The sequence below is a fragment of the Haliotis rubra genome, unplaced genomic scaffold (assembly GCF_003918875.1).
Source record: "Haliotis rubra isolate DU_JTF1 unplaced genomic scaffold, ASM391887v1 Scf49, whole genome shotgun sequence".
NCBI classification, from domain to species: Eukaryota; Metazoa; Mollusca; class Gastropoda; order Lepetellida; family Haliotidae; genus Haliotis; species Haliotis rubra.
Genome location: NW_025767179.1, coordinates 556,931 through 582,860, shown reverse-complemented (window position 1 = coordinate 582,860; position 25,930 = coordinate 556,931). Strand labels below are relative to the sequence as shown.

The following is a 25,930-nucleotide window of genomic DNA, read 5'->3' as shown; positions in this document are numbered from 1 at the left end:
ATGTTTGTCTTCAATTTTCACTGTTACCTATGACATGAACAGGGATGCCTTCTCAGAGAAAAAATACAGGGGTAGGCTTTTTTCAGTCCCGATAGTCATTCATTGTATAGCTTCGATCCTGATTCACACGAACACACCGAGCGCACATAGACAACACTCAAGCGTATATGCATGGCAAAACGGCTATCGCTATGTTGTGTAAGCAATTACATAAAAGAGGTTATATATTCAGAGGCTTGAAAGAAACAGGTTCCAGCGAAAAACTAATAAGGTAACACATGAATTGCGAACAGAAAACCGAAGAATGAGACTTTAGCACATTTGTGGTCTGGACCGTAGTTTTCCGATATGATTGTTTAATTAAAAGAGACACATATATTATATATTTATGAATTACGCACACTGGCATAATTATTGCTATATAATTATAAGAGCACGGAGAAATAAACAAAAGCACCTGACTCAATATTTTGTAATGTTTTACCTTTAAGTTGTATCAGTACGTTTAGATGAGTTGCAGAACTTATTTCATTTATTGTTTTCAGGTTATATGTAGGTATGAAGGAAGGAAAAATAATTAATGGATTAAATACAATTGTGAACATTGTATTTTACAACAAAGTATTGAGTCAGATTAAATGAAAGGCGAAAGAAGAAATCTCACAGTAGCTTGAAGGCATGACGGCAGAGTTCCAGTATGGCGGCTTACTTGGAATTGTTTCTGACCGACTGAGGGTGAGGTCATAGGGGCCTTGAGAGGACATTGGGGGAAGGGATGTCTGGGGGTGGGACATGTGCTGAGGTGGGGAGTGCTCAATGGAGTGGTTGTGCAATGGCAAGTCCTTGGGAGGTGTCCTGGATTTAGAAGAAGGGGTTTTAGGTTTCCTCTTTCTTGTCTGGATTCCGTCCTTCTTCATAGACAGTGGCCGGTTGACCTAGATGGAATACAGAGGATATATACTCGCCAAGGTAGGTGTTATCATACAGCACAAATGTTCTTTCACCAAACCCAGCCGATCATTTAAGAGTCGAAATTTAAGAGTCGAGGAGAGCAGGGCAGTTTTGTATTAACAGACTAGTGTTTTAGGCACAGCTTTGAACGGAGGAGCCAAGATATATTTGTGACTCACACATCATATTTGTCAGAAACTTCTGCATACCCAGTAAAGGATTATACACTTCAGTACTTTGTTCTTGCATTATCGAATAGAGATAATTTAGTTCAAATCAGATACCTACATTTAAGCTACAAAGTAATAACATTCTATAGTTCAGACAGAAGAGAGCATAAATTGATTTAACAACTGCCTATGGTCCCGATCAGGAGAGGCCTCCCTGGATGTAACAACATCCTGCATTTCAGATGAGGGTAGATCACTCTGAATGTGACACGTTTCTTCAGTTCCGACAGAAGAGAAGTGTGTTCTCACCTGGTGTAGCTTGTAGTACAGACCACACGCGTTGCATACGGGTTCCCCTTCACTGTTCCTCCGCCACAGGGTGGTGGTTGTAGTCCCGCAGTTGGCACAAGACAGACCCATACGTCTGTTTCCGCTCTGCTGTTGCTGTGAAAGAAGATGAAGAGCGTGTGAAGTACACAGTACGCGAAAAATCACAACGTATCACACAACTTCAATCTATTGCACAAAGAAGATCAAATGGAACAGAACTAAACTACAATAATATTATATTTAGGGAATATTAGTTCAGAGACCACTGAAGTCATTGTCATTTATTTAGACATGACTAACCAAATGAAATATTTGCATAACATTACTTCGATATTTTAACATTTACGAGGGCCATCATATTCCATAATGTTTTTGTTGTTAATGGACACTTGTCAATGAGGGAAATGTGACTATAACACCTACCAGAATAGATTTCGCCATCTTCATTGGCCCACCTCCCGTCTCTGGGGGAGTGATATTAGCCACAGCGTCTCTCTCCTCCTCCAGGTCGGGGGACAAGCGGGGCGGGAAAGAGAGGGGCGACTTCATTAAGAAAAGGAAAACAAATTAAAGTCACAAGTATGAAAAATATAGGTCAGTGTATGCACGAACCCGGCTGGCGACTTGGGAATGGCAATGTCTGTGTTAGTATTTCAACGGGAGGTAACTTCTACTGAACTAGAAAATCTCAAACAACCAATACTTATTGAAGTGAAAGAGTATGTGATACATGGATAACGAATTACTATGAGTTGTTTAGATGTGACCAAACTACATCTAACAAATTAATCATTCATACTTAACGTGTAATTAAGATACCCACTGTTTGGTTGAGATGAGAATTTTATGGAAACACGAAGCATCATCGGTTCGCTGGTAATGTTGTATATTTTGTGCTTTTTATTGAACAGAAGGATATAGGTGTCATCGGTGGAATTGTCACATTTAAACCACCCCGTCCCTACCCTGTGGTAAATACAGGTGTAGATCTGTGCTCTGACAGTGTTAGGCACAGAATGCCGCATGATAATACCTTTTCGTATCGTATTTCTGTATATTTCTTTTCTCGTTCGTCTTCCATTTCGGGCTGAAGAAAATAAAGAAAACTTTACAAAAATAATCAATGATAGAAGAGATGGGTTGTGATCACGCTTTTGTTGAACATATTGTTTTGAGTTGTTGAACCCAACAAGTCTCTAACATTAGGATGGGCTATTTAGATCATGGAATGACTCATGCAAAATCCTCATATATTATTAGCTTGGAAATAACCTCGTATATCCGTACTTGACATATAAAGGACCAAAGCGAAGGTTCCAGCAATACAATGCATACTATAAGATCGTTTATGGAAGAGTTATATTTCTTTTGATTTCGCAGATGCCCTGTACGTACAAACATGGATTTCCGACCCTGAAACATTACTTCCTTGTACCATTCCCTGTGAGTCCGTTGACTTACCGTTCTCCTGCCGGTAGGGGGCTTCAGTGGCGGCCTGTTCACGCCATTCATTTTATTGTAGAGTCCACATGCATTGCACAGGTAGTGTCCCGTGCCGTCCCGCCTCCACAGGGGTGTGGACACTGCCCCACAGTTGACACACTCCCGTCCCTCAGCATAATAGTCAGCGTCGGTTACTGCAAGAGGCAAAATGAGGGGAATTACATTAAACCCAAAGCAGTATTAACAGAGAAACAAGACCCTCAACATTTAGGGTGGTGTGTTCAGGATGCCTAATGCTCATTCCGTGAACTCATGTTTGTCCGGAAATCCTGATTGACATATGTTAGAGAGTCACAGGTGGACCAGGATACGATCACCATTTCGCTAACACTTGGTATCAACACTTTTTGATAAAAATTCATAAAAAAATCATGCTCATGCTGTAGTCGGAATCGGGCTATGGTAGAGATTTCTTATGATCATGTAAATAGTTATTGTCGTTCAAAAGATACCAAGATTTATTAGGCTGTCATGTCTTCTGTCCTTGGACAGATACATATATTAGGTTTCAGTGAGTAATTGTTTTAAGGTTGAATGTCTATACCGGACAGTGGTCACCTTGTCACAGTGCCACTATTGTTCCTAGTCTAATTGAGATCCAAGACATAAGTATATTAATTACGTTAGTCTGGTTCCTGGAGATAGAAACCAACATCACATAGACTTCATCACGTGTGAAATATACACCAACAGATTTCCCACCCTTATACCAGGCAAACTAAATCAGGCACGGTTGCAATAAGTATGATTTGCGAATATCAGGATGGAAAATAAACTGACAACCAAGTAAACATTAATCACCTTCAGCATGACTTAATCTACTAAATTGGCAAATGATGTTGTTTTCAAACAAAATCGTACATGTATCACTATAAAAATGTGAGTTCCATCTCACTTTTCAATCTAATGTACATTTCATTTACGGCCATGAAAACTTGTATCCTTATTGTATACAGGTTGTGATATGTAGGTCGATTGGCTGTGTACATCAGGGCCCTGTGTGATATAAACCATATATAGGAGTGTTCCTCTCTGCTATATGCCTTCATTTTAAAGTTCATTACAGTGCTGATTTACAACCCACTCTGTCCCAGGGCAAGGCGCTCCTGCTGACTAGTATGTTGATATTTGCTTGGAATACTAATAAACAGTTCTAATCAAACAAAATTGAGAAGATTCAAGACATATATCTAACCAGGGCAACTAGCAGTGGAACATACGTCTTAGTGTGTTTACATCAGCTCAAGGTGACCTCTTAACTCGGGTTGTAACATGGCGAGGGGTCACTCTGAAGCGAGGAGTTTAAACGCTCTATTTACACACTACTTCAATACCAAACCTAAATCGTGTCGTTGTGGAGGGGTTGGGGGCAGTCGCTGGATCCAGTTTGCTATATTAACGAAGGAAGGAACAAACCCAACCTAAAGACTGAGCAAATTTTGAATAATGTGACTATGCCAAGCATCGATCCATGGTGGCAATGTGGCGTTATTAACTGCAGGCGGTATTGGACCAACTGTAGAGACCTCAACACATGACTCAGTTGCTAAGTCCGGGTGTTTGCTTTTACCATTGCTCTACCGACATCAAGCGGGACTACCATAAATTACCCCGGCATTCAAATTCCGCGGCTCCCGGTTCACCGCACGATCTGGGCAGAAATAACCACGAGAATAGAAGACTGGAGAGGGCTCCAGCCATTTGATCAAGCAAGGGAGAGTCTTGCCACCCCACCGAACGCCTGGTTTTATTTGAGCAGGTGCGCGCCATAACGGATTCTTGCTTCACGAGAGCAATGAGTGTACCCTTTATAAATCCTGTTTAAATTCTAAATCTTCAGCACTGAGACTGAACGCCTGCGATTTAAAGATTAATACATTCATTTTACGGTTAGATATTTCAAATATCAGAACATGGCTTTCCTTGATGACAGGCATATGGTATTTGTCGTGAAGGTAAGAACAACACCCGGTGTCTCTCCTCTCGCTGGTGTTGAAAGAGGTCAAAGGAACAAGTGTTACATCACGTGAAACGTACTCAGCACTAGATTATCAATGACTGGCGATTTATGGTAATCGATTGTACATGAAGGTCACTGTCGTGGCAAGATGACATCAAGTTATTGATTTTAGGAACGCAGTGTTGAGTATGTAAAGTTGAACCCGGTAGGCCCCGAAATAGGCAACTCTCACCGTACCCCTATTACAAGTGCAAACATCTGCAGACAGTTGCTGAGTGCTCGACAAACTGATTTAAGTGTCAAAACGTATTTATTACCAAATGACTTTACTTCCTGACTACAGAGGTGAAATTATACCATTAACCGCCGGATAAACAATACCCTCTTCTACTGATTCTGTGTCAGTAGGTTCTCTGTTACAACGATTACGTCACAAATATTCTATTTCTGGTTTAACTATCCACACAGCTTTACTGCTCTAAACTATTATCTACACCTACATGGGTGCACGAACCAAAATAAATACCAGGACCCTGTACCTATTTGCACACAATGCCTACCTGTATATCACTGTCACTGACCTTCACCTTATGTATACCCGCAAACATGGACTGTAAACCTACAAATGTTGGATATTTACCTGTCGACACAGAATAGAGACATAAATTTACAAAGTAAAAGAGCATGCTAAGACGTATATTCACATATGATCGTAACAAATACTTGTAGTGTCATGAGTAAGTATGTACGTTGCCCAGTGTTTCGGTTATAACAGGGCGTGACAGCGCAATGGGTGAGGAAAGACTAGATATAGATTTTAGACGTTTACCAAATTGGCAAAAGACAGATCTGGTTCTGATGAACTTAGAAACACAATCGCTCCAAACCGGGATTCGAACTCATGATCACAGGTTGCTGGCGTGCCCAATGGAAGTAACTCTGCACAGCAAATTACGGCGCTTTAGACGACTGGGGCACAGTTCCCCTCTCCCTCGTATAGTAGAGAATGCATGCTATATGTGTTTCTCGTGGAATATGTGTGCAGTATTCATGTTACATATGTTTCTTTTGTAATATGGAACCTTATACATGCATCATGTACATTTTATGTATCTTGTACAATACTTGTATGTACCTGAAGCACATTATGTATGAATATGTTTCTATTGTACAGTATTCACATGAAATATGCATCTTGGGTACAGTATTCTCATTATATATGTGGCTTATGCACAGTATTCGCATTGTGTATTTTTCTTATGCACAGTATTCGCATTGTGTATTTTTCTTATGCACGGTATTCGCATTGTGTATCTTTCTTGTGTACAGTATTCGCATTATATATAAAAAGCATGTTTACATTATGTGCCTTTTAAATGACACACACAAAGTCATCCTTTCAATTCATGCTAATATATGTCTACATTCAGTTCACTTATGTCACATATCAACGGTTCGCCATTCCACTAGTAGTGAAGCATTAAGACATTTATTTCTCTACTCGTTAATGATTCTTATGATTTAATTTTGTATGTGCATGCATTCATTAGTTTTATCAAGTCACGGGCCGGAACCATATGGTCTCCGCTGTCCCATCTCGCCGAGCCGAAGCTACAACGTAATGAACAAGTCAGGGTGTTTGATGTGGCTATGGGTATGTTAGCCCCAATGACAAGTTGTTTCCAAACACATCTGTAATTTACGACTACAGTTAGACAACTGTTGATTCTGGCCACGCGGTTTGAAAACAGCCCAACTGTCGCAGCTCTGAAAGCTTTGGGGTATAAGAGCCCGGATGTGATGTTGGTTGTCGGTTGAGATTGGACTCTAGCCTGGCAACCAAAGCTGCCAGCTCAGAGACCTCGTTCCAAATCGTTTAATCATGTCGCGACTCAACCCTTAGCAATCACACGCTGGAAGTAAGAGCTCAAACTCTGAGTCAAATCTCCTGTCTACACAACCAAGGCTACCTTTAATAATTACAACTAGAACCTGGTTTAACCTTCTTGTGTCAATAAGAATAAAACTCTCGATTGATTTATTTGAGCGTCAAGGCTAGAGGTCCCGCCCGTGTAATAGTCGGAACAGGGTGAGCAAGGTAACTTGTGCGTCATGTCGGCAGTTGGGTCTGGCAATCCCGAGGCCCTTCTGAACACTATAAATATATACGCGGGGTTCACGCTAGTTTTGCCTCTGTCAACTTCACAAACATCAGATAATCTAATACGACTGAAATAATTCGAACGTTTTATTCCTGGTGTCAGATGAAAACAGTTATTTAGATCAATTTGCTTTCATCAAATACACTTCCTTAGTACAACCATATTTCCAATGTTTAAATATACTAATCAAAACAAGTGAACGAAGGTCATGTCATGGCTCATGTACAAACTCCTTGTCATCATGAACACTATATTGTATAAGTAAGTGGCCATTTACATAAAACATATCTCGTTAAAGCAGAAACATCATCTTCTGGACTTGTGTACTAAAGGTTCCGTACCAGCGATTTGTTTGTCCGAAGAGTCTTTAACCTCGGCGATTTTAATTGGAACACTATATTCTGAATTTACGGAGGTACTGATGCTGACATAATTTAGACTTAGTGTTTCGAGAATCTCACTGGTGTGTTAGTTGCAGTGAACCATACTGTGTTTGACATTTGCTGTAGCCATGGTGGGTTGAATCATCACGTCGGGGACTAAACCATTGGTGATGTGGTTAAAAGTGTGTCATTCTACCCAGAGTCAATGTCAATATCTAGTTTGTTTGGCCAAGAGTGTTCGAAGGCTGCCTACCAACAGTAAAGGTAATATGAATGTGGCTTTAAAGAACAAACAAACAAACCAATCAGTATTTTATGCAGCTGAGTTATTTCACTACCACCTGTAATGTTGTATTGAACATAATATTTCCGCCGCAAAAAGGAAACATAAACGAATGCAGAATTGATACATTACATCCATGGGATCTCAATGCAGAGGAAGTACCCGGCAATCTGTGCTGGTCGACAGATACGACCAAATAGATCAGTTAATATGGCTCAGTTGATTGGGTTATTACACCCAGACTGCGTGGAGAGATGTTCACAGTATCGATCACTGGTTCGTCTGGTCTAGACTCCATGATGTACAGGCTCCGGGTATATTGTACGGCGTTAAACAAGAAACAAGACAAAATCAAGTCGTGTAGCTGTTAACAGGTATAGTGAGCGTGTCATCGTTTATCCTGTACATCTGGTCGATATCCACGCCATTGTTCATTGGTTTCTGTGCCCAACAACTGCAGGTAGATTTAGCCCACACTGCTCGTTTGAAGTACTGAACATACAAAATCAGCTATAGCTTCAAACTGTATAACCTCATCGATTTTTTTCGATTTTTTTACGGTCTCTTTTAACATGAAAACACAAACATATGCATTAACACGAGGAAAGTAAGACCTGGTAAACACACAACATCACATGGCCATGATTCTTACATCTGAATACCACCATGCATTTGTGCTGTGTTTTCCTTGTTGAACCCTTTAATACAACCATTTGTTTATGTACATGTCTCGGATTAAATTGGCCCACGCCCAGCTTGACGTACATTGTGTGTATATGTGTTTACGAAATGATCATCCCATATGAAATTAGTTCCGTAGCAAGTATCGTCAATGTTTATGTATAGACAGATTTTCATAATAAAGACTAGTCACGGGATTGGTTCCCAAAAGTTCCACAGGAAAAGACACTCTTTGAATTATGAACTCATACGTGCATTTTATGATGTTATTAATAAACATGTTTGATTGTTTGTTGTTTATCGCCGCACTCAGCAATATTCCAGATGCATGGCGACAGTCTGTAAATCATCGACTCTGGACCAGACAATCCAGTGATCAGCAGCATGAGCATCGGTCTAAGCAGTTAGGATACGATGACATTTGTCAACCAAGTCAGCGAGCCCTACCACCCGTTCCCTAGTCTCTGCCCCTGAACTGCATAGTTTTCCCTACCGCCCTCCCTGCAATGCTAAAGCCCTAAATGAAGCAAGTCTAGATTTCATCAGGTTGAGGTGCCCATCTCACTGGGGCTCCTTTTCAATGTAAATGGGCTTATGTGTTACTATTAAATTTATATATATTCAGAAACTAAGCGTTAGTTACCTGTTCCCTTTTGTCGCCCCTTACGACACGAATGGGTTTGCTGAAAACCAATGCTAACCTGGATGTTAACGGGTTATTAAGTCAAATGCATGCAACACCATTTCACATTGCTCTCAACACTGTATGAGTTACACAACATACAACTCCCTCATACAACCCCTCTTCTGTCACCGTCATAATATTGACATTTCAACGAGAGGAGATAAGAATGTAATCTGAGTCGTATTATTCTGTACAATGTGGAAACGGAAGCAACAAAACATTTATAGGCCCTTGATAAAGTAATCATGATTCCGGGTTGGGTATCTGTACCTACACTAGGGTATAGCAGGCAGATAACACTATAGTCTTTCCACATCTTATTAAACACTTGACTCTCTCACCTGCGCTCGCTTATCGGTGTTATTTATTGCCCATATTTGCCCTAAACTATCTATTGATTTGACTGTTTGTTTATTTTCTTTATCTGAATGTTTATTTGATAACCTCTTGAATCAAGTAATGTTTGTAGTGTTAATGTGTTTATCTTTGAATTTATTGTATTTCATTCATAACTAACTTATTGCATTTCATTCATGGCTCACTTAATGTTTATCCTTATAGGTGCAATGCCGGGCATGCATGCTCATCAACGTTGTACACATACCTCAGTTCTATGTATATCAATAATAGCCAATAATACAATGCTACCATTACTTCTGACCAGGAGGTAAAGCAGGGTTCGTCTTCCAGGTATGTTGTTACAACGATGTAGATCAACTATCTTCTTTGTGATATTAGCGTTAGAGGAGCAGGGTATATGTAATCCTGACCTAGTAGTACAACGACATACATCCACAAAGTATTATTGTAGGATTGTGTATATGTTATAACAGTGTGCATCTCAAAAATCATTCTGTACCTATGTGAGACAAATAAATGCAACTGTAAACAAATGCAAAGTTTAGCTACAGACTATTCCAATGTGACCATTTGGAAAAAGCATGGGAAGGTAACGAGGATGGTATAAGTAATTAATGTAATGTATACCGGTGAGATGTAGAATAGTCATATAATGGCTCGGTGTCTCGGTATAGTCAAAAAGACTTATAAAAGTGGACAAAGATAGAAATGTGCAGATCAGGGAGGCGCTGTTTCAGGGTTTGCAGCCAATCATGGCTTCACCTCTTCTTCAGTGGGAGAGTCAGAACTAATCATCGAGAATTTGGAGCAATTACTGATGTCATTGTTATTATTATCAAAACAATACTCTTACTGGAAGCCAGTGTCCCCCTGGCAGTTGTAGAGATGTAAACAGTGAAAAGAGTTCGCAAGGACACTCTCCGTGGAGAATCAGTTGCCACATCGATGCTTGTAAACCTCTGAGACTTTGTAAAAAACACCGAAATGTATCCAAATTGTAACCCTATTTCAGTTTGTGACCGTGTTCCTCTGACTTTGCAGTTCGTAACGTTGTGGCAGACTAGGCAGACACTGAATAGACGTGACGTCTCTTGAACTAGAGTGGCTTCCCCTTGATGAAAGGTCAATACTCTTGCAGGAAGACCGATGGATTGCCCATCAATGTAGAAACACTATGAAGGTAACTGTTATTGTGGTTGTATGTAGTCATTTAACTGTGGTTAAAGCGTTCGATCGTCACGCCGAAGACCCGGGTTCGATTCTCCACATGGGTACAATATGTGAAGCCCATTTCTGGTGACCCCCGCCGTGATGTTGATGGAATATTGCTAACAGCGGCGTAAAACTAAAATCACTCACTCATTTGGAACTATATTTACCGTTGTTTCTGTATGACGAACCTATTGCAAAGGCGAAGTCTAAAGAAATCTCTTCTAAAAGCAGAGCATTTTGCATGACTCATTTTGCATGACTCTGGACCAGACAACCCAGTGATCAACAGTATAAGCATAGATCTACGCATTTGGCATAGGATGACACGGTTGAACCAAGACACGGAGTCTGACCATCCTTTACCGTTAGTCGCCTCTTACGAAAAGCATGAGTTGCTGAGGACCAGTTCTAACGCGGATCTTCACGGTAGGTTTAGCAGTGTAGTGATACCTAGGGCATTCATATGGTACTGACCTACACAGACCATTAACATGACGTATGTGGGATTCGAACACACCAACATAGGAATCTTGTTGTTGAGGATGAAGAGGATGAAGATGATGCTGAGACAGGGAAAGATTCTGCTAAATCGAAATCAGAGACAAGTGAAGAATATTATCTTGAAAGCCAGCGATCCATGTCGGGAACAGGGCGACCTGAGTTACGCATGTGCTGCAGTAACTGAGTAACTAAGCCCTCCTTTTGTAAACTGACCAATTTGATATAACTTAACACTTTGATAAATGCTTGAATAGAGTTGAATAAGTGTGATTAGATTAAGTGACATCATAAATCTGAAAATAGCAATATCATGCCTTTGCAGAATACCCCTGAGTTGACAAGCGCCCAGTGTTGGGAACATTGAAGAGCACTTTGAGAATGGAAGAACAAATAGTGCCGGTAGAAATTACGAGCTCTCGGTAAGATCTCGACCCCAGTGATCGCGAGACGAGACTTGAGAACCGGACGCTAAGTCTGAGTTGACAGGAAATCGATGGTCAATAGATGGCGTTGTAGAGAGCACTCGCTGCACGTGCAATAAAGTATCAAAAACATGGCACACCTGGAACACGGCAACACCTTGAACACCTAGTTACCATGACTACGGTATCAACTAGTTACATTGGCAAGTTTGTTCAGAACGCAAGTCGATTGCCTCCGACTTCACCATAGTAACATTGCCGTGTGCCGGACACAATTGTGCTCACTCTTCAAACAACTCACTGCCTTTAGACACTGGTCTGGTCTTCATAAAGTTCATGCTCATATTGTGCAGATAGAAAAAGAGAATGTACGAAAATACCCACATCCGGTTCAATCCGGATGTTTCTTTTCTTTACGGTAGATATAAAATGTCATCAGAGAATAACAAACCTCGAATATATGCCTAAACATATTCCATTTGGCGTACAATGCACATAAGGGATGAAAATGATATGAATGGGTCGGTGAAAAGCCGTGATAACACCGGGTGTTTGAAGAAGGTTACGCAAAAGCGAGCAACTGGTTTCCAAAGGCCTAAGAAATCTCTTCTAAAAGCAGAGCGTTTTGCATGATTAAACGCCACATTCAGCAATTCCTGCTATATATCGGCGGTCTGTAAATATACGAGTCTGAGCAAGACAACCATGAGCAATCGTTCTACGTAATTGGGATACGATGACATGTGTTGACAAAGTCAGCGAGTCTGACCACCCGATCCAATTAGTCGCCTCTTACGACAAGCATGGGTTACTGAAGGCCAATTCTAACCCGGATTTTCAGGCTTGCATCATAATTAATCTTACCTAAAGCATATACGGTTTTATCATTTCAATGCAATTGTAATGTCAACAATTGTTAAAAAGTAGGCTGGAACTAATGCCAGCCATCTGTCGCGATGCTGATGCAGTTATATTTCTTAGATTAGAGTAACCTCCCTTGTTTAAGGCCTAAAGAGTAGTGTAGTGTTCATGTATTGTTGCTTTACGCCGCTCGTATTAATATTCCAGCTATATGACGACGATCTGTAAATAACTGAGTCACATCCCGAGCATCGAACTGTTGGACACGATGGCATGTATTGACCAAGTCCGACTATCTAGGTCCGGTACCGTCAGGCGCCCTAACGGCATGAATGGGTCGCTGAAGCCCAGTTCTAAACCAGGTCTTCACGGATACTAAACTGTAATAGTCGGTGTATAAACGAAAACTTAGATCATTAGAACTGAATAGAAGAAGGAACGACTTGTGTCACGTTATTGCAGATATACAAAATTAATGCATAAATGCCTCGTTAAACATATATTATCTTGTGAATAGACTTATCGTTGCTTGAGCACAACTCGGTTTCCGCTGGTACCATATATTTCTGCAGGTAAACAACTGTTTTGCACTGGGAAATGTACGATGACATTTTCGAAACACTTGCAATCATCAGAATCAAACAAAGAAATCTTTCTAAGCAGAAACATCTTACTATTAAGGAAAGGTATCTGTAATTGTAACCCAATAGTATAATAATGAATGCTGATACATTATATTGTTATTGTTAATTGTTATTCTAATTAAACACAGAACCCATACCCGTGTGCTTGCGTGCGTATGAGTATAAAATTAAATTCAAATAAATTTGATACAACCTCGGTCCTTTTTTAGAACTCTGAAACTGAATTGCGTGGGCGACCACCCAAACCACACCACCAAGCCTATGGGAAACTATAGCTACCGGACTTGATTATAGTTAAGCATTGCTGCCTGACCAATAGAGACAGAGCTCTTCGTTATCAGTCCATTTATCCTGTACTCAACTGTAGGAGTAGGTATACAATGCTATCAGTACGAAATATAATAGAATTGTTATCATATCAATTTTATCCTTACAAAATAGAATTTATGATGCTTTTGTTTGCATTTTACAATGTATCCGTCACGAGTTGAAGGATATATTTTCAGGCTTATCAGCACCTTTATGATTAAATTAAGGATAATGAAGCCTTTCCTCATTATCAATCCTTCAAGTAAAGATATTCCATCAACTCATAATTTCGCGAATGTTGTTATCAGCGGATTATATGACAATTGTTGTTGAAATGTTCGAAATGAAAAGTCACATGACTTTGTTTCCTACTTTCCATTTCCGTTAGGGATTTTCCTCATTTGCGGAGGAAAATTGACAAATAAGAGTTTATGTTTCATCCCTTTGTTTAATTCGCGTAATGTTTTCCTCTACATGTATTATGCAAATTTCCGTCCCCCGACCTTTCCTCCAAAATCAGCCAGGAAAGTCACTTTTTGAAACGTCTTACTTACTATCATTACCCAATATAAATGATTTCCGCGTGTTCGTTCCAGGGACCGTTGGTCGAAAATTGGAATCCCTAATTCTAGTCAACGCCTTACACGTTCTCGCGGAAAACCTACTTCTTTTAGGATTTCCACACACATTGAGCATTAATATAGCTGAACATCTGCAAACCGAAATGTCCATGGCTTGTAATCTACATCAGTATCGTGCCATTTTCATAACAATGTTGAACTATTGTCATTTCAATATGAATCCCTCTGTAGTGGAGTAACATACACATGGCATTGATGTGTTGTGTATGATCCACACGCGACAACTACGTCTCATGTGTGATATGTACAAGAAAATGATTTTTGGATAAATGCATGGACAATGGTTGTCCATTTATGGTATAGATATCACAATAATGCATGATATATGAATGACTACGGTCTCCTATGGATGAATATAGATGACAATTGCGATCTATGCATCATTTATGAATGACACTGGTGTCGCATGTATGATATATACATGACAATGGCGACCTTTGTATGATATATCAATTACAATGTGTCCTTTGTATCATAGATCAATTACAATGGTGTCCTTTGTATGATATATCAAATATGTTGGTGTCCTTTGTGTGATATATCATTTACACTGGTGTCTTTTGTATGATATATCAAGGACAATGGTGTCATTTGTATGATATATCAAATACAATGGTGTCCTTTGTATGATATATCAATTACGTTGATGTTCTTTGTGTGATACATCAAATATTTTGGTGTCCTTTGTGTGATATATCAATTGCACTGGTGTCCTTTGTATGATATATCAATTACACTGGTGTCCTTTGTATGATATATCAATTGCACTGGTGTCCTTTGTATGATATATCAATTACACTGGTGTCCTTTGTATGATATATCAAATATGTTGGTGTCCTTTGTGTGATATATCAATTACAATGGTGTCCTTTGTATGATATATCAATTACAATGGTGTCCTTTGTATGATATATAAATTGCAATGGTGTCCTTTGTATGATATATCAATTCCTGTTTAAGATGTACAGCCCACGGTAGGTTATGTTGAAAATACCGACACAACAAATACGCCCTATCACACATGCTGATAATATTTGACATCAGTCTCCTCGTCTGCATTTACATCTTCAGTACATCATGGTTTTGTGAATGCACTTAGCTGGGTACACCAGAGAATAACGTGTCTGGAATATCTGCATATTCCACTGGGCGTAAAAGGCAGTGGCAGATGTGTGAATAAATCACGCAAAATTAGTGTGTTTGCACTACTATTTGTTCTTATGCATGACATCTGGCTATGGAAAGGGTTTGTCACTTACATTATAAATATTATTGGCACGTTATTTTGATAATATCCATATCATCGATACTGACATCATCTGGCATTAATCTTGATCTTATTTTTTAATTGAACTATTCTGTCATAATTCATATCGGTCACATCATTTCTAGTTATCAGAAGAGAAGACTGAATGGGTCTGCTCGTCATATCAGTCAGTCAGTCGCTGTATCTATTCAGTAGACACCAGTGTCTTGCCTAATGTATCTATTCAGTAGACATTAATGTGTTGCCTAATGTATCTATTCAGTAGACACCAGTGTGTTGCCTAATGTATCTATCCAGTAGACACCAGTGTGTTGCCTAATGTATCTATTCAGTAGACACCAGTGTGTTGTCTAATGTATCTATTCAGTAGACACCAGTGTGTTGCCTAATGTATCTATCCAGTAGGTGTCGGTGTGTTTCTGACTGTATGGAGAGTTTTTCGAGACAATCTACGTCAGTGTTTCCTTACGTGTCTATTCAGTAGATGTCAGGTTTGTTTCCTAATGTATCTATTCCGTAGATGTCAGTCTGTTTCCTAGTGAATCGGTTCATTAGATGCCAGTGTTTTCTTAATGTATCTATTCAGTAGACACCAGTGTGTTCCCTCATGTATCTATTGAGTAGACGTCACTGTTTCTTAATGTATCCATTCCGTAGATATCAGAGTGTTTCTTAATGTATCTATTGAGTAGACGTCACTGTTTCTTAATGTATCTATTCACTAGATGCCAGTGTATTTCCTTATGCGTCTATTCAGTAGACATCAATGTGGTCCTAATGTAGGTATTGAGTAGATGTCAGTGTGTTACCTAATGTATCTATTCAGTAGACACCAATGTGGTCCTAATGTAGGTATTGAGTAGATGTCAGTGTGTTACCTAATGTATCTATTCAGTAGACACCAATGTGGTCCTAATGTAGATATTGAGTAGATGTCAGTGTGCTACCTAATGTATCTATTCCGTTGATTTCAGTGTGATTTCTTCTCCGTCCATTCACTCGACATCAGTTCGTTTCCTAATGTGTCTTATGAGTAGACGTCAGTGGTTCCTAATACTAGTATATCTATTCCGTAGATTTCTGCGGGTTTCCTAATGTATCTTCAGTAGATGTGAGTGTGTTTCTTATTGTATCTATTTAGTAGACGTCGGTGTGTTTCTTACTGAATCTAGGCAGTCTACGTCATTGTGTTTCTTACTCTAGCTAATCCTGACATTGTGTGTTCAGGTAGTTTGTTTTTCAAAATCACGCCAAAGATTATTTTTGTCGTTAGCTGGTGTGTGTTCGTATTAAAAAGGGCACCTGAATAATAATTCGTGCCATTGTATGTACACAGAAATGTCGTTAGTAATAGCACGTACGCTAATTACATAATATCCTTCAGTTGTGTCACCGAAACAGTATCATCGTGTTGATGAGACACAGCTTCCACATATTGCGCACGTTTATGCATACTGGACGAGGTTTCTGTCAGGAACTTCCGTGAGGCGCTTTTCCTCTTACGGGAAAACGAGACTCAGACATCCGTGTAACATTTATGAGCATAATATTTTAAGAATAGTGAAACAGTTGTTTAAATGTAGATGTTTAATACCGCATTTTGGATTTCGAGTCTCGTTGATATCCCGGACATACTATTGTACTATAGACACTAACAATCACGTTAATTCATAAATTACTGTTCAGGTCTGGATGAGTGAACGATTGAATTTAGTTTTACGCCGCTTTACATATTCCAGCAATATCACGGCGGAGGACACCGGAAATTGGCTTCACACATTGTACCCATGTGGGGAATCGAACCCGGGTCTTCGGCGTGACGAGCGGACGCTTTAACCACTAGGCTACCCCACTGTCCCAATAGTAACAGTATATGTAACAGTGTCGCTAATTGTAAAATCACTTTAACATTAACTGCAACAGTCACAGTAACAGTGCCATTAACTGTAATAGTAACTGTCACAACAACTGTCACAGCAACTGTACGCCTAACAGTAACGTGGGGGCGGTGGGGTAGCCTAATGGTTAAAGCGTCCGTTCCTCACGCTGAAGACCTGGGTTCGATTCCCCACATGGGTACAATGTGTGAAGCCCATTTCTGATGTCGCCCGCCGTGATATTGCTCTAATATTGTTAAAAGCGACGTAAACCCATACTCACTCACTCACTCACTCACCAACAGTAACGTGCGTTTTGATGACATAACATTTCTATACACTACAGTTTCGTTTGGTTTAGAGGAAAGGCGGGCTCTTTGTAGTAAATGTTTATTTTCAAACATTATGTTTGTGTAAAAAAATAAACACTGTGCAACCATGAAGCGTAATAAGGAAAGGGTCATCGTACCAGTCAAGTGCACGGAAGGGGGATGTGTCGGAATTGAAAAGGGCCGTCAAGCTATTCAGCTCCATGAAGCCATTTTAACTGACACAAGGAACAACTTTTGAATAAATATTGTCAAAAACACATCAGTCAATGCAAACATTGCAAGAAGAGCACAATCACTGCAACCATGAGACCATTGTGTTTCCTCCGATATGACGCTAATGTAGTAACACGCCAATGGAAGAGCTGATGAATGAAACAATCATGGGGGCGGGGGGGGAGACTGAGAGGCGGGTGAGGGAACAAGGAATTACATTTTCGGTCAAGTGGGTGAAAAAAACATGATTGTTACGTCACAGTGTGATCGCGGCGTGTGGCCAGGTAGTCCCCGTGAGCTTAGGTTCAATACCTCAGATATCACAGTCTGAAAGATTCATGGATTGAACCAACAATTGCCAACTCGTCCGTCGTATAACCGCGCACCCGTGCCGCTTGAAAATACCTACCAACTTGTTAATGTACTCTTTCACAGGCATTTACTAATTGCATGAACATGTTGAAACCTTCAAATAGGAATTGTCACTTCCTATGACATTTTGTACATACTGTATATATCACTATTTATCTGATTCTCTCTGTATTTAATACAGTTATATATGACCATAATACTACAACATAATCAGGGCTACCCGATTCTTTCATATTTTATTGGGCAAAACTATTCTCACACTCACACACACACACACACACACACACACACACACACACACACACACACACACATTTAGATGTATACAGAGCCTAAACAGATTTCGAATACGGCACAGCTACATAGATTTAGTTCGTTACATGAATTTCGCGTAAACTATAAAGCCAGTGGTCAGCCCTTTGTGACTTGGTGGGGCATGATACTCTCAGCTTTTGGCGAATACCTGGTATCTTCATAGTGATTCATAGAAAAGTATGGGAATCATACAGTGTGATGTGCTTTGAGTTGTGATTTCTTATGATTTTGCCGCTAATATTTCATATATAGATGTCAAGTGTCGTGTGATTTGTTCTGTAGAGTTAGTAAGCGGGATTCAAGGCTTCATTTTACGGTATTCAGATTAGACGTGTCAGTGTGGGGAAGGACTATGTGATGTAGAGTTATGGTGTGTACTGCTATGGTGGAAATTTTGGGGTTGATTCACCAAGTCAAGCAACTGGACGACTATTACCCCCGAACACGGGATCATTTGTGAATGGTGTAAGCGGTGCGATCACACTTGTGATAGCATCGGAGATCTCCAAAGGTAATGTTGCATCTATAACTACTGAATACGTTCCATCAGTATGATATCATAACTAAATGCTGACTCCGTTTCTGGAAGAATCACCGAACACTTCAATTCCCGACCTTGCACTCATGTCAAGTGGTACGAAGAAGACTCTAATACCATTCCGATCATGATAGCTTTATGAATACACGCTATTTGTCTGGGGTATTTCAAGGTCAGGGGAACAGGTCGCATCATGGGACTTCTTGTCAATCATCCCAACAATTGTCTAGATCACATGACACACCAGTTATCAGTTGAGCAGCCCCGTGACGGACTGATAGCAGTCTCGCTGTGACACTTTTCACATCATGTAGGCATTGTTCCAATGCTTCGTTATCTTCCGTTATCAATAGGCAGTCCGTTTAGACGAAATATTGAGACTTGAAGAGCTTATCAATGTTACAAGTGGTCCTATACGACAACATTTTGATAAGTCCGACATGCATACGGCTAAACTGGGAGTTGTCTGCGCATGCCCAAACATCATGTTGCAAGTTGGAACTGCGCACAACAGAACAGATACGTCACGTGCAAAAATGAAGATTCATGGAAAACTGATGTAGTTTAAGATCAAACGCAAACCTTGATAACCCAATAACCTAGATTAGAGATGGTCATCATTGGACAAATATAACGTTTAGCATGTTTCACCTTAATGACGCATCCCCGTGTACTACAGTGTTTGATGGAGACTAGCAAAATGCCACTCTTTGGCTTAATGAACCCTAGAATTCAGTCATGTGAGCCTTTATTGAGACAATATCAAGAATAAATTTACCCAGATATTCCCATTTGAATGATTTAATACTGTGCACAATTTATAAACTGCGATCGCATTTGCTTTCTTTTTGCCTTTGTCTGTTTTCTTACATCTTTGAACAGATAGGCTCACCAGTACACCAACACTTCGTATCATCACTGTTTGACAGTATTTTATAAAATTATGCTCATGATATAGTCATAATCATACAATCGACTCAACTTTTGGTAGAGATATCTTATGAATATCGAAAGGGTTTTATCGTTGTTGGTTGTTTTTGTAATTCCCTTCCGTGTCGTAAACACTATGAACGTGGTGGGGGATTTTCACTACTGTCTTCGTCCATATCGACTAGTTCAGTATAGTACATAGTTATATAGAATAATATAGAAGGCTTATATTTTTGCTAAGATCTGGGGAATTGCCTTTAATGATTAACGTTGGTAGACGTTGTGGTATTGCTCGCGATGAACGATTTTGTAATTTATGTATAAATGGGTGTATAGAAGATGAATACCATTTTCTGTTAATATGTAAAGTTTATTCCATTTTAAGACAAAAGTATATTCCTGAAAATTTCTGGAAACATCCCTCTATTTATAAATTTAACATGTTATTAAGTTGTGATAAAGTGAATATCCTAATTAACTTAGCAAAATTTGCAAAAGAAGCTTTAAGGTTAAGAAGTGCTTAAAATGTGTATCCCACCATTTTGTCACTTGCATTATTATTTTGTGAGTTTTTGTACTTGGGCCTATGGCCTTTATACGGAACAAAAGTCTGATCTCTTTGATGGTTATATAACATATATTTCTTTCCGTTCAGTTGTTTCCGATTTTTATTTATATGTATTTTCTAGGGAGAGGAAACATCCTTACTGAATTGTGAATTCTCTCGGGAAACAGTATCGGTAGCAGGTAAATACTGAAGGGTTGCCGTGTTTAGAGTACAGTACCGCCCAGGTTAAACAGTATCAGACTACTCGATATGTAGCATTGCAATGCAGATGTCAAAGGAAGAAGGAAACAGAAATACTGTTTCTGGGAAATGGACGATTCAAGTGTTTAAATTGTAGAGTGAACACATCTTTAAAAAAGTAGAAAGACCCAAAATCTAAGTGAGAAAAACTGAAAAAAACATTTGGGAGAACCATGGAGAAGGCTTCAGCAGGAAATTAACAGAAAACGTCTAAGTGAAAATGGACCAAGCGTTCCGAGCTCTTATAAAAGACTGTTGTATAGTGCGGTTGTACACGAACATGTTTTGTTGTGCATTTCAGCTCACTGTCACATTGTTGTTTGTATGTCAGCAATATATGAACGCATTGTGGTATGTTCTGCAACTCTACATTAATACATTGCGTTATGAGCTACATCGACTACAAATGCAATTAAAAATATACGTGAGAAATGGAGTAAGAAAGTCGTCTGTAAAATAGCGTTTCTCATTGCTCGTAATGAATTTACGCATTCGTAACATTACTAACATTCACATTTCTTAACTTGTAAAATTATATTCGCATCATTATTAGTTTTGGTTGATCCGTGTTTGCACTAGAAGGGCAGAGACGTCCTACATATTTTCCTGAAATATAAATATACAAACTTTGAAATTAAAACATTTTATCTCCATTCCTGTGCACGTCTCTGATATTTACCATTTAGCTGCAGCGTCCTAGGTTAACCCTTTAAATGTAAGATAATAAGTTTTACTATTAAAATGAAACGTCCCAAATTCAATAATCCGATCTAAGTTAGCTTGGTTTGGCTTGGCTTTTGCTGAACGCCGCACTCAGCAATATTCCAGGTATATGTCGGCGGTCTGTAAATAGTCGAGTCTGGACCAGGCAATCCAGTGATCAACAGCATGAGCATCACTCTACACAATTGGGATGCGTTGACATGTGTTATCCGGACGCGGATCTTCACAGGTCAAATCTCAGTTAACGATATTCCTTTTTTCACCATTTGATATTAATAAAATCGCCAAAACCCTTTTCATACTTGAGAAATCTCGGACACAATCAGCATCAAGTGTACGGTTCCGACTACGTAACGAGCATGTATTTATATATCATTTTCTCACACTGATGAACCCGTGAAGATCCGGGTTAGAATGGATCTTCAGTAACCCATGCTTGTCGTAAGAGGCGAAAGGAATCGGAATCAATTCCGTTGATAGATGTTCATGCTGTTGATCACTGGATTGTCTGGTCCATACTCGATTATTTACAGACATATATCTGGAATATTGCTGAGGTTAGCGTATCCTGTCCCATCGGTTCAGTTGCACCCGTCACAAACACATGCAAAGAAAAGTCAATTTTAAACCATCTCATGCTTCACTGTCACAATCAGCCTCTCACTCGCCCATGGATTAACCCTTTAGATGACATCCAGTGTTCACCCCTTTACCAGAAACATAGCAATTTTAACACTTTAGATGCAACAACCCAACTCAGACCATAAATACGTTACAGTGAGTGAGTTTAGTTTTATGCCGCACACAGCAATATTCCAGCTATATGGCGGCGGTCTGTAAATAATCGAGTCTGGACCAGACAATTCATTGATCAACAGCATGAGCATCGACCTGCGAAATTGTAACCAATGACATGTGTCAACCAAGTCAGCGAGCCCGACCACCCGACCCCGTTAGTCGCCTCTTACGACAAGCATTGGTTACTGAAGATCGATATTCTAACCCGGACCTTCACGGGTATAAATACGGTACAACCTAGGTTAACATTCAACAAGCAACATCATTTATTTTACCTCAAAGAATAACTTTTTATTTGACAACCAGTTGGAAACACTTATGTTGCCGTACGCCGGGTTTAACATTATATATACCACACCCTTGTTGAACAGTTACATGAAACATCAAGATTTTAACCTTTATACACCACACCCCTGGTGTTTATTTGTATACACCACCTTCTGTTTAGCACGTATCTGTGGCATTCGAGGTTTAACTGTCACCGAACATTCTTGATATTACCTTTATGCACTACATGTACTTCCCATTTTGAAATTTTCATCATCCCAGTTTTAACAATCATATTCTACATCCTAGGTTTAAGCTGTTTGGACATCCCAGTTTAACCATCATATTCTACATCCTAGGTTTAAGCTGTTTGGACATCCCAGTTTTAACCATCATATTCTACATCCTAGGTTTAAGCTGTTTGGACATCCCAGTTTTAACAATCATATTCTACATCCTAGGTTTAAGCTGTTTGGACATCCCAGTTTTAACCATCATATTCTACATCCTAGGTTTAAGCTGTTTGGACATCCCAGTTTAACCATCATATTCTACATCCTAGGTTTAAGCTGTTTGGACATCCCAGTTTTAACCATCATATTCTACATCCTAGGTTTAAGCTGTTTGGACATCCCAGTTTAACCATCATATTCTACATCCTAGGTTTAAGCTGTTTGGACATCCCAGTTTTAACAATCATATTCTACATCTTAGGTTTAAGCTGTTTGGACATCCCAGTTTTAACCATCATATTCTACATCCTAGGTTTAAGCTGTTTGGACATCCCAGTTTTAACAATCATATTCTACATCCTAGGTTTAAGCTGTTTGGACATCCCAGTTTTAACCATCATATTCTAAATTTGAAGTTTAACATGTGTACATAACATCCCAAGTTTAACCCTCATATAGCACACCTCATGTTTAACCTCTTCAGACAACATTACAGGTGTAACCTTCTCACATACAATATTCAAGTTTAGCCTGTATACACACAATTCCGAGTTTAACCTTTATAAACAACATCCCAGGTTTAATACGTTAGATGACATACCATAAAAATAGCAACCACAAATAGCAGGCGGTATGTAAAAGCAACACCATCCCATCACAATAGGGAAAGCCAGTGTACGATTCCAACCATATTGTGTTTTTGAACCACAATCAAACCGTGAAGCTACCAGGCATTTGCTAAAAGGTGGGCACATTCTGTCCCACGAGTGACACGCCCATAGAACATTTACTTGATTTGGTGACATTTAATTCTTCTCAAAGCGCACTGCTCCCCTTAGACGTGAAGGCCTTTGTTTCTACAGTAACGCAGTTTGGTTTTATTGGATAACGTTGTTTTATCGGTACCGTTTTATCTTATTGGATCGGCTTTTCTAATCAAAATCAAATATATGTTGCACGTAGAGCTGATCACATTTATTGCTACTCTGTTGAGTTGCATTTCGTTACTGAAGTGAACCTATGTTTCTAAAGAAGATATGAACGGTTCATTCCTCGTGCAGAGTGGTCGCCCTCGGGCATACCAGAATCCCATATTTATTCTTGGTTTGTGGGCACCATATCCATGGTCAGAGTTTCTCCTCACACTCTCATACAACTGACGTTTTCCTGTAGTAGTTTGTACAGTGTATAATCATATTCATCCATTACGAGACTAGCCGGATTGGCTAATGATAAATATCACGACGCCAAAATATATGTGAGCTTCAGCAGTTTATTTTGATTCGAAAAAGGGTTAATCTTGTGGTGAAACCTATTTGGGATAATGACTCCAGTTAGTGGGTGATTTGATACGATGTGTGTATATCTAGAGATACACTGAGGTATCAGACTTGGAGATCGGCCTATAATATCCATCATCACCTACACTCTTATGTAAACTATGGCAACTGTGTGCAAATCTCGCGATAACTCAGCTCTCACAACCTCCAAATATCGAGCTCAGACCGCCATCTTGAAACACGTGAGATGTCCTGCACAGCAAACAGATACATGTATGTAAATATGTTTCAGAAAGATAGGTGTAGGAATAGATCCCGATTAGAAGATACAATGCTGAATAGATAAAGATATTATCAAAATTATATCGTTTCCGTGTTTTACAGAAGATTAAAAAAGGAGAAACAACGCAATTAGTTCAGTGTTTGTAATGGAATAACACTGTGTATTCCTTCTTGTCGACATGTTAGATTGTTCCTATTCCATTCATAATTATATTTCACTTTTAGTTCTATATTTCACGACGATAATGGGTTTATTACATGAATGTCTCAAGGATGTCGACATTCACTTTTGACTTTTGTCCATTTCAGAAATAATTAAAGTTGAATAATATTATTTTCAAATATATTCACATGATTACTTATTGTTTTAATGTATACGTATGCAGCTTAAATTGGTATTATCAGTGCTATCTGGTACAACCTTTGCCCAGTATGACGGAGGGTTTGATGTGCAACATTACAGACAACAAAAGATACTAAATTTAGCTTCAAGATAACGCTTGGCCGCATTGTGTCGAAATACACCAAAATCCTGTTGTCTTCTCACGAGAAAATGCGAGAGCACCACAGATGCCGCCTGTCGTTCTAGTATGGAGGTGTGGTTACCATGACAACTGAAGGAGTGGTTAGGGGGAACTCACCATATGGCATTAGAGATGTCACAGAAGAGACAATATTTCGAAATAAGATCATAAAAGTCGGGAACATATATTACGTATGCAAAAGACAAAATAATATCTGAGCCAAACACCTTACATTTCAACGACAACTATATTTTATTATCTTATTATTTATTATAAAACTATTATGAATTACTTAAACAGCTAACAACTCTAATTCATTTAATTAAGTAAACAATCTTCTTTGTCTAATAAATATATCAATCAAATTTGATACGAAAAACTTCTTGTGTTACCCCATTAACCTGTCACCCATGAGACAGTACAATATAGTACATGTACAAAGTATATTACTTTGAGAGGGAACGAATAGATGCAACATATCTATGTGTCTAGAGAAGTTCAACTGGAGACGATTCGTTCAGTAAGATAAGGAAAGGCCAGTTCATCGGATACATATGACAGGGCACTGTTTTTTCACACACTATGGCCTTATTCTGGCATTGTCTAGAACCATCAGGATTTAACATAATAGTGTTTTCAACGGATTATCTATTACCTAATGCTAAAGGACTGCAGATCCTTCTCTCTTTTAAAGTGTTACTAGTACATAGCAACCATGCATATTATTAGAAATATATTCAGTGATACATGAATGATCCACAGAAATGAACTTCTTGCCTTGTTGACCTGCAAACGTGTTTGCTTAGGAAGGTTTTACTATGTTTTACTTATGTGATTGTAGGTGTCAGTAGTTATTGCTCACATTGTGTTTTGACTATTTTATTACGTACGAGG

At 39.2% G+C, this 25,930-nt stretch overlaps 1 protein-coding gene across 7 annotated transcripts in view; it reads right to left on the bottom strand.

The window, feature by feature from the left end:
• The window catches only part of LOC124291363 (transcription factor GATA-4-like), a 40,283-nt gene that overhangs the window by 3,384 nt on the left and 10,969 nt on the right, over nt 1-25,930 (bottom strand). For 6 of the 7 annotated variants that reach the window (XM_046728350.1, XM_046728348.1, XM_046728347.1 and 3 more), the window contains exons 3-7: nt 2,913-3,088; nt 2,485-2,538; nt 1,875-1,994; nt 1,431-1,565; nt 665-935 (exon numbers count right to left, since the gene is read on the bottom strand). In XM_046728350.1, the coding sequence (XP_046584306.1) occupies nt 665-935; nt 1,431-1,565; nt 1,875-1,994; nt 2,485-2,538; nt 2,913-3,088 (756 nt within the window). The remainder of the gene's footprint in view (nt 1-664; nt 936-1,430; nt 1,566-1,874; nt 1,995-2,484; nt 2,539-2,912; nt 3,089-25,930) is intronic. The other variant, XM_046728351.1, reaches the window with a different exon arrangement.